The 16,623-nt window shown below is 36.4% G+C and overlaps 1 protein-coding gene across 2 annotated transcripts in view; it reads left to right on the forward strand.

Moving 5' to 3' along the window:
• Trhr (thyrotropin releasing hormone receptor) overlaps positions 1-11,332 on the forward strand; it is a 50,534-nt gene extending 39,202 nt beyond the window's left edge. The window contains exons 3-4 of one of the 2 annotated variants that reach the window (XM_021183945.1): positions 4,763-5,149; positions 8,883-11,332. In XM_021183945.1, the coding sequence (XP_021039604.1) occupies positions 4,763-5,149; positions 8,883-8,888 (393 nt within the window). In that variant the 3' untranslated portion in view covers positions 8,889-11,332. Of the gene's footprint in view, positions 1-4,762; positions 5,171-8,882 lie in introns of those variants that run through there. The other variant, XM_029469462.1, reaches the window with a different exon arrangement.
• The last annotated feature ends 5,291 nt before the right edge of the window (positions 11,333-16,623 follow it).

A 16,623-nucleotide genomic window follows, 5' to 3' on the forward strand; every position in this document is an offset into this window, starting at 1 on the left:
GTGTGTGTGTGTGTGTGTGTGTGTGTGTGTGTGTGTGTGTGCGCGCGCGCACGCGCGCGCAGTGCCTACACAAACCTGAAAGGAAAGTTTCTGACCTCTAGAGCTGACATTACAAAGGGCTGTGAGCCACCTGATGAGGGTGCTGGGGACCAGACTCTGGAAGAGTAGCCAACATTCTTTACTATGAAGCCATCCTTCCAGGCCCCAGTCTTTTTTAATTTTGAGAGCAGCATAAAAATATGCATCCCTTCTATCAATTCTTGATCTTAGAGCCATTGGAGTTCTTTTTCGGAAATTCCCCCCCTGTGCCAACCCCACAGTCACAAACTCTGAACCATAATTGATCCTATCTGAAAGAACTGCAGGGACAAAAATGGAGAAGAGTCTGAAGAAAAGGAGTTCCAGCAATAGGCCCAAAGTGGGATCCAGCTCAGGGGGGTGGGGGGTGTCCCAAGGCCTGACACTATTACTGAGGCTATGGTGTGCCCACAAAAAGGAACCTATCATAACTGCCCTCCGAAAGATCCAACAAACAGCTGAAAGAGTCAGATGCAAATATTTGCACCCAACCAATGGACAGAAGCAGCTGACCCCTGTTGTTGAGTTAGGAAAGGCTGAAAGAAGCTGAGGAGAAGGGTGATCCTGTAGGAGAACCAGCAGTCTCAATTAACCTGGACCTCCAAGATCTCTCAAACACTGGACCACGAAACAAGCAGCATACACCAGCTGATATGGGGCCCCCAACACACATACAGTAGAAGACTGCTGAGTCTGTGTTCATTCAGAGATGGTGCACCTAATCCTCAAGAGACTGGAGGCCATAGGGAATTTAGAGATCAGGTGGGGTGGAGGGTGGGGACATCCATGTGGAGACAGGGGTGTTAAGGAGGAGGTGTGGGATGTGGAGCAGTTGGAGGGTGGATGGGGATGGTAGGGAATGGAATATAGAGTATAAAAAATTAATTGATTAAAAAATAAAAACGAATATTTGGGGGTTGTTTCTAATGTGGTCAGTGGAAGCTTAGCCACCAGAAGTATTCCACCAGAAAATGAATGTAGTTTGACATTGGGTTTCATTTGTCCCTGTTTGATTGCTCTTCCCAGGTGTTTTAATTGGTCAAATACCTCAGGGGGGAGGATGTATGAGATGTGGAGCAGTCAAAGGATGGACCAGGAGGGGGATAAAATCTGGAATGTAAAAATAAATAAATAAATAAATAAATAAGAAAATATGCATTTCAACCATTTTAGTTTTAGTTTATACCTATCTTGAAACGTAATATCTCTGCAACATCACTTAGTATTTTTGGTATGAATCGTGATGAGAATTATCTCCCCAATTTTTTCAAAGGTAAAGGAGAATTTTATATTATTATATAAGATTTCACTTTAAAAATGTATATACAAATTGTTCCACTGCTATAGATTAAACAGAAATAAAAGATAAGAGATATACCAACAAACATTCACATAAAACTTATACTCTAATGTTTATAGCAGAATTATTAATTACAATTAAAAAATTTAAAAATGGATAGATCTGATGTGATATGTGTACTATGAAATATTTTTCAGTCGTAAAAAAATTAAAAATGATACAATCTGCAATTTGTCACCTTATGACTATTGTCCTAGATGTCTCAAGTTGTACCCAAACAACTGTATGTTTCATTCATATAAAATATTCAAAATAGGTAACTATATAGGAGTATCAGCAGATTAATCTTGGGCAAGGCCTTAGACAGGTGGACTTTAGGAGTCTATTAAGAAGAAAACCATCAGCCAAATTCAAGTTTGGTGGTTTGTTGTTTTTGTTGTTGTTGTTGTTTAAGATATCTGATCTATTCTTCAAAACTATGAAGCTAAGGGAAGGCAAAAAAACCCTTACATCACAGAAGAGCTTAAGTAAATGCAACTGATTAAACATAGTGTGATACCTTAGATAGGATATTGGAACAGGAAAGAAAACATATGGGTGGAGCAGTTAATGAAAGTTCAACCAGTCAACATTGGTGAATGAGGCACGCTAAGGTAAAGGATCAGCGATAGAGACACATTTATGCAGGGTGTGTAGCAACTCTGCATTGTCTTTCTAATTTCAATAAATTAACAGTATCCCCCAAACAAAAAGAAAGTAACATGCAAATGTTAGTTAATAGTTTGAAGTTCTATAATAATAGATATTTCTAAAAGCTAGAGGATCTCAGTTAGCCTTATCTCTCTAGGCACACACACATGCTCCGGAACTTCTTTCCACTCCAGAAAGTACAGCTGTAGCTATAATGTTACTGGTCAGATACAGCATATTAAATTCCCATGATAGAAAATTCCTGGACCAGATCTTTATCCAAGACAATGTGTTTTAAAAGATAAATTCAAAATCTCTCATGAGGACTACTTAACACTTCTTCCGTGTATTTAAATACAGTTAAAGAGTTAAAGAGATGGCTCAGTCACTAAAGCATTTGCTATGAAAGCATAAAGCATTCATATTTATAATTAAGGAGCTAGATGCAACAGTTTGCTTCTGGTGCTTGGGAAGCAGAGAAGGAGGAATCCTGTCTTTCATTGGTCAGTCTATCTAGCCAATGGATGAGGTCCAGGTTCATTATGAGACCTTCTTTCAAAGAAATAAGGTGGAAAGAGACTAAAGTAGCTAGCATGGGTCTCTGATCTACACACACACACACACACACACACACACACACACACACACACACACACACACATGTCCACACATCATTGCAAAGGAGACAGTCCTTGATAGAGGACAGAGACTTATCAAATCTAGATCCTGCCTGCCCATTTTCAACATCTCTACTAGCATGCTCTCTCATGAAATACTGTGTCCTAACCCTGGCAAGTATAATTTCTTTTGTTCATCTTTCATATACTCAGAGTCTGCCTGCTTACATGTTGACTACAGGGCTTCCACGGAGTGTGAATTTTCAGAGCTTGACTCTACTTGCATCTGTAACTCCTTTGGCAGCTGTGTCTCTCCTGCCCTAAAAAAGGGAGGCCAAACATGCCATTGAGTGTGACATCTCTTTGTCCTCAAACAATGGCTTTTGAAATGTTTCCCACCCCTTGATAGCGACAAGTGAACTCCACTTCTGTTAAACAGCCTGCAGCAGGAACTTGTCCACTGTACTCTGCTTACTTTGTCACACACCAAATCTCAATAGGACCACTCTTTCCAACTCACTTCACCTTAGTATTTTTTTTTTAAAATACATATCTTCTGTCGTGGTGTTGCTTACATTTAGGATATCTACAAAGTGTGGACTAAGAACATTATTGTTTTCAAATGCAACCAGAGACTGAACTTGTTAAACATGTAAAATTTTGCACTTAAAGAAAATCAATTAGTTATTATAGATATGTGAAAAGATTATGTCTGCTAAAACTATACACATTCATTGTGTTGTTGGAATGCTATGATCTCTCTTCTAGCTATCTATCTATTAGTTTTTTGAGACAGGGTTTCTCTAGTAACAACCTTGGCTGTCCCAGAATTCATTCTGTAGACAAGGCTGGCCTCTAATTCACAGAAATCCACCTGCGTCTGTCTCCAAAGAGATGGAATTAAAGGCATGCTGAAGGGCCTTAACCACTTCACTTGTGATAAGAAACATGCAACATTAATGTGGTCTCTGGTATAGAGTAAATCTTGCATGGCTTCTGCAATTTTGAGTATCATATTCACACAGTTATGCTACCACATTTGGTGCTGGAAGATATTATTGTCCTACTTTACAGATGGTCTATGAGAAAGGCTGGGATAATTTCTTACTGCTAAGGAGATGCAATTAGAACTATGTCTCCTAGTGCTTCTCACAGACACCTTTGAAAGCCTGTGATAAGAGCCTTAGCTGACCTGTTTCCAGCCACCATTGAAGGCTCCTGCCTGCATCCCATTCAGGATATTCAATAGTCTCTCTATGGCAGTACTCTTTTATTGGTGAAGTTTCTCATAAAGTCCCCAGGAGTACCTAAGGTAGACTCCTGGAAATACAGGGGTTTTTAAATCCTTAAGGACATTGTCTTAGTTGGGGTTTCTATTCCTGCACAAACATCATGACCAAGAAGCAGTTGGGGAGGAAAGGGTTTATTCAGCTTACATTTCCACATAGCTGTTCATCACTGAAAGAAGTCAGGACTGGAACTCAAGCAGATCAGGGAGCAGGAGCTGATGCAGAGGCCATGGAAGGATGTTCTTTACTGGTTTGCTTCCCCTGGCTTGCTCAGCCTGCTCTCTTATAGAACCCAAGACTACCAGGCCAGAGATGGCACCACCCACAAGGGGCCTTTCCCCCTTGATCACTAATTGAGAAAATGCCTTACAGTTGGATCTCATGGAGGCATTTCCTCAACTGAAGCTCCTTTCTCTGTGATAATTTCAGCTGTGTCAAGTTGACACAAAACTAGCCAGTACAGACATCCTTCAACAAATGAAAGTATGCAGATGATGGATAAATATCATTTAGGGCAGATAATTCTGGAATGCAGAATTTGAGTCCAGTTGCTTAATTGAGAGCCATCTCAATCAAATTCCAATTTTGTTCTTTCCTTATGTGTCATATTTTGCTCTGCTCCTTCCATCCTGCTTTCTGAGTTCAAATTCCAAATTAACAAGCTGACTGAAAGACAGGCTCAGCCTACATCTTGGGAAAGAGAGACTTGGCTGAGAAAGGGGACAGTAGGGTCACTTTGCTCTGTTTCCATTGTTGTTTGCACTGCGTTTCTTTCTGTTTCTCCATAGGTCACCAAGATGCTCGCAGTGGTTGTAATTCTGTTTGCCCTTTTATGGATGCCCTACAGGACTCTTGTGGTTGTCAACTCATTTCTCTCCAGCCCTTTCCAGGAAAATTGGTTCTTGCTCTTTTGCAGAATTTGCATTTATCTCAACAGTGCCATCAACCCAGTGATTTACAACCTCATGTCTCAGAAATTTCGTGCAGCCTTCAGGAAGCTCTGCAATTGCAAGCAGAAGCCCACAGAAAAAGCTGCTAACTACAGTGTGGCCCTAAATTACAGTGTCATCAAGGAGTCAGACCGCTTCAGCACAGAGCTAGAAGATATCACCGTCACGGATACCTATGTGTCAACCACAAAAGTGTCCTTTGATGACACCTGCTTGGCCTCTGAGGTAACCTTTAGTCAGAGCTGATTCATGAATGAGAGAAAAATGAATCATGGTAATATGTTGAATCTGCATTGTTATCCAAGACAATACTTGTACTGGAGACATTGCAGGGAGGCTTGGCTTTGCTCTTAGAAAGCTTGGCCCTGCATACTTTAACCCATGACACTGGTTTTTCACTTTCCTTCTTTCCAAACTAGAATCGCAAAAAGAGAGTCTAACTCTGCAGGAGATAAATGATGAAAAGTAAAAGACTGTTTGCTTTATTTAATTTGGGAAGTCATTCTCTTTCATGCAGTAAAGACATTTCCATGAAGACTAGATACCATTTTAAATTCCATACAGCTTTATTAAATGTGATTTCACACACACACACACATTGCAAATACCTACACATTTGGTAACTTGGCAATATGCAATTTTTAAATGTTTTGATTTCATATTTCATTTACCAAAGTACAGTGCTATTTCATGAATAACTGAAATAAATTTTAAAAAGAACAAACTAGAAACTCAAAATACCCCCCAAATTTTAGAGACATGTGGATTTGATGACAAAGCAAACCTATGTTTTACCAACTCTTCAGGCTTCCTAAATAAAGGATGGGGTAAAGATGTATCCAGTTCAAATAGCTGTGAAGATGCCAGCTATCATATAGTGAATACTCAAATGTATAAAAAAATACCAGACCAAGTGTTTAAAACATGGTTTCACCATTTTCTCAAAACCTTTAAGGTTGAAATTCCCTTGGAACACTCTTGTTCTTAACTCTTGAGCTATGTCAAGTAACTCCTTCCTGCTGAAACATGCTTCAAAGTCGGAAACAGTTTCTGACGTATTGTTCTTACTTGAAACCAGCCAAATTCTGACTATTTTGTCTCAAGGTGAAGATGCCCAACTCTAATTTAGACTTTAACTTGCATGCACTTATCTTTCATTGCTCCCCCTGGTCATTTTTCAGATTCATTTTATTTCAAGTACTCAGAATATTTTGCTTATAGTCTAACTCAAAGCACCACAAGTCTGCTGACTTTATTTTAAAACTGATTTCCTACTATTATCACTACCTTATCTTTACATGTTGAACTTTGAACTAGTGTCCCAGTTATTATTAGACAGGTCTGAATGTGCATCTACCCAAAAGGCTTACAGTTCCTCTTCAATTAACTCAGACACTGGGATGCATCAAATCAGATATTAAAGAATATAAGTTGACCTTGGTGATAGCTTCATTGTCGTCAATTTTTAATTGTTAGGTCAAAATGTCATATTTTTAAGTACCCCATAATACTTTATCCAGCCTATATCTTTAGTTCATAGATCTTCTTTGAAATGTAATTGATAATGATAATTAACCCATCACATCTTCTTAATAAAGAACACTACTCTTTATGGAAAACACTGTCAAACAGGACCCATTCTAAATACGCTTGTATGAAATTATTCTTCATCTACTCCAGGAAGACATTTCTTCTGCCTGCTACCATATTAGTAATACAATGTAACAAAATAGATACAGAAAGTATCAGAAGCCTATTCCCATGACACTAAGTGATCTATTTTAATTACATTTACATTATGAATTTATTATCATTATTATTATTATTATTGGATAGGACACTAGTATAAGCAAACCTTAAATAACATAAGTATGTGTTTAGGCACATACAAATACCTAGATGTGTATAAATTTATGTACAAAGAGAATTGGAATATATTAGAACTCTTATATTAGGAGAGGGAAATAATATCATTGAACATCTGCTATGTCTTCCACATACTGGTGGATACTTAAGTACCATAATCTCCACTACCATGTCTTGAGAAGTATCCATGGTATTTTCCTAAACAGTGTGGTGACCACAGAGATGTTTCTTTTTTCTTTTGTAAAGTTGACAATTAAATTCTTGTGATCTAATGGCTACACACACACACACACACACACACACACACACACACACACACACGTTACAATATCAGATAATGAAAACAACATGTTTTATAAATATATACAAGACAAAAATACACGTTTCTGACCTTTGGAAGTTTAGTAATAGCCTTAGTTTTCCCCTTTAAGTTTTTGAAAAGTTGCTTGGTAGTTTTACTTTTTGACCATATGATAAATTCAAAAGAATGTGGTTCATAATGTTTCAACTTTAAAGAAAATGCCATTATAAAATCAAATATTCCTATGTAATGCATAACAGATAGCTGAATTTACACAAAGGAGGTATAACTTTCTGAAATATTCAATATTATGATACATTAACTCATAAAATATTTCCATTGATAATCAAAACCATATATCATCAAATAGATACTAAAAGACTAAATTAAAATTGCTGGTATAGTGAAATAATGTTACCACTAACTCCCTTAATAATGCTTCTAGAGTTATTATATTACTCCCAATTTTATTCATTGCTGAGGGACTTCAGGCAGGAAAGTGGGCAAAAGTGAATGAATAATACAAGCAAATATAAATCCATGTATCCATGGTATTTTCCTAGGGTTTCTTCCTCGGTCTGGTTAATATATTTTTAAAGTTTAACATAGATCTCAAGTATTCTACATCCTGAAGATAAATAGAAAAAACTCAAATTCTATAAGCATTTTTAAGTAGATGAAAAGCATAGAACCATGCATATATCTTTATAATCTACCAAAAGTGATGGGTAATTTGTGCTAAAATTTAGTAAATCCATGTAAAAGAAAATGTAGTAAAATCTAACTAGGCTTTAAGTAGATGGCGGAGTTGCTTTATGCAGAGTATATGTCTTAGGAAAGCAAGAGCTACACTGTTCTGCTCTCTTCTTTAAAAAAGTAAAACCCCTACTGATAGCATATAAAGTACTTTAAATCTATAAAAATTATGATGGGAAAAATTAACTTTTATGAGGAAAATAAATTATTAACCCATAATTTATAAATTTTACAAATAAAATATTCAATATTATTTTTATGTCAATTCAACTTCTAGAGAATATAAATTTTGTATATGAAGTCAGAAAACCATATGTGAGTGAGAAAACACATCCCAAATATTTGGAAACACTCTGGCTATGAAGGCACAAAAATGAGACTTTGAAGCAATTCATTTTGAATTTCTTCAGTTGGTAACAAATAAATATCCAGGAAAACATTGAACTGATTAATCTCAGTCTGGTAGAACTCTCTATGGATAATGTTGTCTCTCTATTGATAATGCACTATATATAGGAAAACAGTACACAAATTTTAATTTTTTATAAAAATCCCTCTTAAATAAAAGAAAAATTGGTCTGTTGCTTCTAAAATTCCTATTTAGCTTTGTCATGATTTATATAGTAGGAATCATATAGAGATGCGTTATTTAATATGGATGGTTTTTTTTCAGAGTATAAAGTAGAGGCTTGACATTTCACAAGCTTCAGTCAGAAACTAGAAAAGAAACATTAAATATATGTAAAACCATTGCTAAAATTTTATGAGACAAATGGATATTTCTATTTTTACAAAACTCAACCAAATGAAAGAAAGCAGGTATGCATGATATAACTTCAAGATGTTATACTCTTAAACTCTTAGTCAATGTTTAGAATACAAATTAGAATCATAAAAATTATAGCACAAAGCAGTTTTTAATAGTCTACTTGAAAATATCTAAGATGACTTAATAAAAGAATTATTTATATAATCTATTTTAATGGACTATGATTAGAAATAACTGTTTTAATTTTTTATTTTTACTTACCACAGAACTAAAGAAGGCCATAAAGAACCCTATAATGTTCTTCATGTGTATTTATTTCATAATTATGATCTCAAATAATTCAGCAACAGATGTCTTCAGGCAAGTTACATACTGGGAAGCAGTTCACTATTAAGATTTTCAGCAACTTACGGATTACATCAAGTGACAAGTTTAACCTATGGTGTGCTTAATTCAAAACTCAAATAATCTTCTTTGACAAGAGTGATCATGGATGTGTGTACTCAATGTTGTCATGTCAAAAACATGTAAATAGCATTCTTTTACACCAAGCAAATTCATGCTAACCAAATAAAATATGTTTATCTCATATTTTAAGAATTATATCTAGAAAACTGAAAAAGGCTGAAACATGTAATACCAGTTAAGATGATACATTGTCTAAAACTATCGAATCTGGATGTATCAAGACAAGAATTTATTGACCAATAAACCACATAGTCTAATAATGACTGTAAGGCTCGATGGAGGTTCACACTGTAGAGTCCCAACTGGAATAATGGGAATGTGAAGCATGTTGACAGTTATGCTAAGAGAATGGGATAATCAGTACTGTTGGCTAGCATCATTGCAAACCTGCAAGTGACTCTTTCTTTATAGAAAAATGAACTCAGTTCTTGTGCATATGGCTATTCTTTGACTGCCAAACAGGAGCGAATATGAACTTCTTCAAGAACATCTTGGACTGGTATTACTAAAGTGAAATCTTTTTAAAAATTCAATATGACTCAGAATAGAATGGTTTCAACTGACCAAAGGTCTTCCTTCAGAAGTCAGTAAGCACATTGTGGTACTGAAATGATACAGGATTTTACAATAAGGAAGCAAAATTTAATCCCTAGCCATGAGGACAAGCCACTCCTGGTTTGATATATACAAAAATTACTGTCATGTCTTTTATTAATATGTCTCAAAAAATTGTCATTTGCTGGATGACTCTGAACACATCCTGAAAAATCAATTTGTTCTGAGCCTCTACATATATGCTTCAAGACCCTTGAATAACCAATAACTCTAAATAGGCAAATAAACAGAAAACCCCATGTAGGACAAGCTCATTTCATGTTTGTATCCCACAAATTAAACTAAGATGATGAGCCTGACATTGACTTTCTGTTGAATGAGTGAATGAATGAATGAATGAATGAATAAGTAAATTGATGAATCTCCAACTAAGAAATATAACCTAAAACCTTTGTGACTCCTGATTTTCCCATAGATTTCTTTACTATTATAAAACTTTATTGTTTGTTTTAATCATCTTAAACCATTCTCCTGGCTCATTAAAATGTACTATATTGTGTCAGATAGTGGTCACAACCATCCCTGTGTATATATTGTGAGTGCAAATTCAATAGTACTCTAACATATCTCACCTAATTTAATAATGATCAAGATTATCACATGTACTTTCAGAGAATGACAACATATTATCACTGACATGTGAATAGAATATGCAGAGTACATGGTAGCAAGAGAAGTTGTATAATTTCAGACTACAAACATTAGAATTCCTCATAGGGAAAAGAATATCAAGGGGTGATAGAGTAATTAGAACAACCTGTTAGGGAAGCTTGAAAGTTCGTTTAAGATTAGACTTGGTTTAGATAGTTAGGAAAAGCCAACTGATGTAAGAAAAGCAAGATGAGGAGGTATAGGGTGAAAAGAAACAACTCCACGTGTTATGGTTATGTGTCCAGTACAGTATGATTCATCAGGGATTGATTAAGGCAAGCAACTAGGAGAAAGGAAAAGAAGGGAGGTAAAGTACTTCCTAGTGCTTATATTTGATGAGGAAATATTCATCCAGATACAGTAAATAGATGTGTATATTAGTAAGCTGTCTTGTATTTTCTGAACATTGTGAATTTCACTTAGCTATAAAAATATAGAATGCTATATGTCTCCTAAGTGTTATAATTCTGTAAGTATCCTAAAGTCATAATTTTCCAAGTAAAAACTATGCTGTATATGTATATATCTTTTCTATATTACATTGTCATTGTATATGGGGCATATTTATTTATGTATATATGATTCAGAGGTCCATAATAGCCATGAAGTTATCCAGTTATGCTAACCATAGAGATCCAAGATAGCTCATAGGTCCTTCATAAGCCTAAGCATCCATATTAAATGTGAAACTGATAATCAGTGAACTCCTTAGCTTCTAATTCCTTCTACCTGTTGACTTGCATGTTGCTTCTATTGTGCTCCTGAATGATTGATTTCCTACAACATGCCTCCCTCTGAATGGTTTGGTTTCCTTCCACCAATTGTAGAAAGCTGTATGCTGACTCATCTCATTGCTGGGAGATTAACCATTGTGTCCATGTGGACAAAGAATCTTCTTTAAGAAATTGTGATATTATGTGTTCTCTCTGCAGTGTGAAACTGTTTTTGTATGTGTATGTATGAGCAATAAAGTATCAAACTGAAAGAGCCAGTCCTTTGGTTTCTTTTCTTTGAAATCATCCTATTTTGGTATACCTGGACTCTAAACTATATGCTCCAAGCATTTTATTTTGATACATAGTTACCTAGCATATACCACTGTTTTTTTTCCAAGTAATTACAAATAATACACAAGTACTTTTCATCTTTAGTGAGACATTAATGTGTATTGGTAGAAAAATGGTTAACTTGTCATATTGTCCATGATTACACTGGCACTAATAAGTTTATTTAAAATTAATATTAGCTGAGACAAAAATCACAGTTAAGAAATGGCTGAAATTTTGTTTAAAGTAATTGCTTCAAATATTTCTTATTGTCTCTTTTTCAATAATAACAAAGTATACTCAATAAAGTATACTCAATAAAGCAGATGACCCTGACACTCTTTCAATTTCAAATAATCTGAGACATGTCTGTAACTGGTTAAACAAAGGACATACTACCAAGAAACACATTAAAATGCATTTTGGCATAGAAAAGGAATTTTATGCTTCAGTAAATCTCAGATTTGTTAAATGACCCCCAATTGTTTCACAGCTGAACACAGAGGTTTAGTATGTGTGTGTGTGTGTGTGGGGGGGTGTACTTGAAGTACTATTACTTTCATAGGGCAAGAGAAGATTCATTTAGATGCCTCAAGATTATCAATCATAATACTATTCATCATTCAAAGAATACTTTCCTTATTCTGTGACAAGTAGCATCATAGGTTTTTTATAACTCCTCAATTTTTATAAGTCCTAAAATAGATTTTTATCAAGTTATGTATTGTTCTTTTCCAGATCTCCTGAAAATGACAATGAAGTAAAAAAAGTCCATGCTTTCTCCCCTAGATCCACCAAGGGCAGTAATTTGCTCAGTACCTAGGAAATAATATAATGGACCTTTCAAGAATCTTTGTAGGTCAATGAGAATGAATGGATTCACTTTTAAAAGTAGTTTCAGTAAAGACGAAACAGTACATATGACACATGCTAACTGCATGCAGGTTCCCCACAGAAACCATGAAGCTTGAGAACTCATCGATTACAAACAATATTCATTTATTCATAGTAATCTTAAAATAACTTAAGCTTCAATATATATATATATATATCCTATATATATATCCTCTGACATGAAAGCCATTTGCCTTTCCTATCCCTTCCTCAAATACACTTTCTGCTGGCACATTATGCCATTGTAAATCTGTAAATATCAGTGGTGGCAGCATCTTCTGGTGCCTTGTTCCCAACAGCATCGCGATTCTGTGATGTCATCCCAGCTGTGGTAGACAAGTCCACACACAGTACACTTCTTCCCCGTCCAGAAAAGTGAAGGAATGGCCTTTTTGTGCAGCACATTCTAAAAAGCTCTTGAAAACCTTTCAAATGAACATATGAGCAAAAATTTCAAGGGAGTTAAGACACCTGGGAAAAGCAATCAGACAGGAACAAATGAAACCCAGTGTTAAATTACATGAATTTTTCTGGTGGAATAATTCTGATGGCTAAGCTTCCACTGTCCACATTAGAAACAACCCCCAAATACTTGCCTTTATTTTTTTAATTGATTTATTTTTTATCCTCCATATTCCATTCCCTGTCACACTATCCACCCTCCAACTGCTCCATATCCCACACCTCCTTCCCAACCTGCCTGTCTCCACATGGATGCCTCCACCCCACCTGACCTCTAAACTCCCTTGGGCCTCCAGTCTCTTGAGGGTTAGGTGCATCATCTCTGAATGAACACAAACCCGGCAGTCCTCTACTGTATGTATGTTGGGGGCCTCATATCATCTGGTGTATGCTGCCTGTTTGGTGGTCCAGTGTTTGAGATATCTTGGGGGTCCAGATGAATTGAGACTCCTGGTCCTTCTGCAGGATCGCCCTTCTCCTCAGCTACTTTCAGCCTTCCCTAATTCAACACAGGGGTTAGCTGCTTCTGTCCATTGATTGCGTGCAAATATCTGCATCTGACTCTTTTAGCTGCTTATTGGGCTTTTAGAGGGGGGCAGTCAAGCCTCAGTAAAAGTGTGAGGCCTTGGGACTTCCCCTTAAGCAGGATTCCACTTTGCGCCTGTGTCTCTTTTTCTCAGGCTCCTCTCCATTTCCATCCCTTGAATTCTTTCAGATAGGAACAATTATGGGTCAGAGTTGTGACTGTGTGATGGCAGCCCATCCCTTACTTGATGTCCTGTCTTTCTGCTGGAGATAGGCTCTATAAGTTCCTCCTCCTTACTGTCATTTCATCTAAGGTCCCTCCCTTTGATTCCTGAGAGTCTCTCACCTCCCAGGTCTCTGGTGCATTCTGGGGGATCCCCCAAACTCCTATTTCCTGAGGTTGCCTGTTTATATTCCTTCTGCTGGCCTTCAGGGCTTCAGTCTTTCTCTCTCTCCCAGTAACAGATCAGATTCCCCTCTCCCAGTAACAGATCTGGTTACCCTTTCTTCCCTCCCCTCCTTCTTCCAATTTCCCTCCCAGGTCCCTCCCTCCCTCCCCACTTGTGATTGCTTCCTTCTCTCTCCCAAGTGGGACTGAGGCCCATTTGAGCACTTCAGCTTGTTGAGCTTTTTGAGATCTGTGGACTGTATCTTGGGTAATCCGTACTTTTTTTTTAAAGCTAATATCCACTTATTAGTGAGTACATACTATGCATGTCCTTTTGGGTCTGAGTTACCTCACTCAGGATAATATTTTCTAGTTCCATCCAGTTGACTGTGAATTTCATGAAGTCATTGTTTTTAATAGCTGAGTAGTATTCCATTGTGCCATTGAACCACATTTTCTGTATGCATTCTTCTATCGTAGGACATCTAGGTTGTTTCCAGCTTCTGGCTATCACAAATAAGGCCACTTTTGAACATGGTGGGACATCTTTTGGGTATATTTCCAAGAGTGGTATAGCTGGGTCTTCAGGTAGATCTATTTCCAATTTTCTGAGAAACTCGAAATTGATTTCCCGAGTGGTAGTACCAGTTTGCAATCCCACCAGCAATAGAGGAGTTTTCCTCTTTCTCCACATCCTCTCCAACATGTGCTATCACCTGAGGTTTTGATCTCAGCCATTCTAATTGGTGTAAGGTAGAATCTCAGAGTCGTTTTGATGTGCATTGATCTGACCACTAAGGATTCTGAACATTTCTTTAGGTGCTTCTCAGCCATTCGAGATTCTTCAGTTGTGAATTCTCAGTTTAGTTCTATACCCCATTTTTTGATTGGGTTGTTTGATTTTATGGTGATTAGCTTCTTGAGTTCTTCACATATTTTGGATATTAGCCCTCTATCAGAAGTGGGGTTAGTGAAGATTTTTTCCCAGTCTGTAGATTGCAGATTTGTCTCATTGATTATGTTCTTTCCTTACAGAAGCTTTCCAGTTCATGAGGTCCTATTTATCAGTTCTTGATCTTAGAGTTTGAGCCATTGGAGTTCTGTTTAGGATATTTTCCCCCTCTGTCAATGAGTTCAAGGCTCTTTCCCACATTCTCTTCTATTAGATTCAGTGTATCTGGTTTTATGTTGAAGTCTTTTATCTACTTGGACTTGAACTTTGTACAAGGTGACAAATATGGGCCTATTTTCATGTTTCTACATACAGACAGCCAGATAGACCAGCACCATTTATTGAAGATGCTTTCTTTTTTCCATTGTATATTTTTGTCCTCTTTGTCAAAGGTCAAGTGACCAAAAGTGTGTGGTTTTATTTTGGGGTCTTCAGTTCTGTTCCATTGATCAATGTGTCTCTCACTGTACCAAGACCATGCAGTTTTTATCACTATTGCTCTGTAGTAAATCTTGAGATCAAGGATGGTGATTCCCCCAGCTGTTCTTTTATTGTTAAAATCTCTTTTTGCTATTCTGGGTTTTTTGCCTTTCTAGATGACTTTGAGAATTGCTCTTTCCATGTCTTTGAAAAATTCTGTTGGGATTTTGATAGGGATTACATTGAATCTATAGATTGCCTTTGGTAGGATGTCCATTTTAACTATGTTAATTCAGCCAATCCATGAGCATGAGAGATCTTTCTATCGTCTGCGATCTTCTTCAATTTCTTTCTTCAGAGACTTGAAGTTATTGTCATACAGGTGTTTCACTTGTTTGGTTAGAGTTACACCAAGATATTTTATATTATTTGTGGCTATTGTGAAGAGAGTTGTTTCCCTAATTTCTTTCGCAGTCTATTTATCCTTTGTATAAAGGAAGGGTAGTGATTTATTTGAGTTAATTTTATATCCGGCCACTTTGCTAAAGTTGTTTACCAGCTGGAGAAGTTCTCTGATAGAATTTTTGGAGTCGCTTATGTATATCATCTGCAAATAGTGATACCTTTATTTCTTCTTTACCAATTTGTATCCCCTTGATGTCTTTTTGTTGTCTTATTGTTCTAGAAACGCTTTAAGAACTATATTGAATAGATATGGGGAGAGTGGGCATCCTTGTCTTGTTCCCAATTTCAGTGGGATTGCTTCAAGTATGCCTCCATTTCATTTGATATTAGCTGTTGGTTTGTCATAAATTGTTTTTATTATGTTTAGGTATGGGCCTTGAATTCCTGATCTTTCCAATACTTTTAACATGAAGAGGTGTTGTATTTTGTCAAATGCTTTTTCTGCATCTAAGGAGATGACTATGTAATTTTTTTCTTTAAGTTTGTTTATATAGTGAATTACATTAATGGATTTTCATATATTAAACCAACCTTGCATCCCTGGGATGAAGCCTACTTCATCTTGATGAATGATGGTTTTAATGTGTTCTTGGGTCAGTTTACAAGAATTTTATTGAGTATTTTTGCATCAATATTCTTACACCAGATTGGTCTAAAGTTCTCTTTTGGTTAGGTCCTTGTGTAGTTTAGGTATCAGAGTAATTGTGGCTTCATAGAACAAGTTAGGTAATATTCCTTCTGTTTCTATTTTATGGAATAGTTTTGAGGAAAATTGGTATCAGATCTTCTTTGAAGGTCTGGTAGAATTCTGCACTAAATCCATCTAGGCCTGGACTTTTCTTGGTTGGGAGGTCTTTAATCACTTCTTCTATTTCCTTGTGTGATATGGTCCTGTTTAGATAGTTTACCTGATCTTGATTAACTTTGGTATGTGGTATCTGTCTAGAAATCCATCCATTTCATCTAGATTTTCCAGTTTTGTTGAGTGTAGACTTTTATAGGAGGATCTGATGTTTTTTTTAAAAAGATTTATTTATTATTATATCTACGCACACTGTAGCTGTCTTTAGACACATCAGAAGAGGGCGTCAGATCTCATTATGGATGGTTGTGAGCCACCA

Source organism: Mus caroli, chromosome 15 (assembly GCF_900094665.2).
Source record: "Mus caroli chromosome 15, CAROLI_EIJ_v1.1, whole genome shotgun sequence".
NCBI classification, from domain to species: domain Eukaryota; kingdom Metazoa; phylum Chordata; class Mammalia; order Rodentia; family Muridae; genus Mus; species Mus caroli.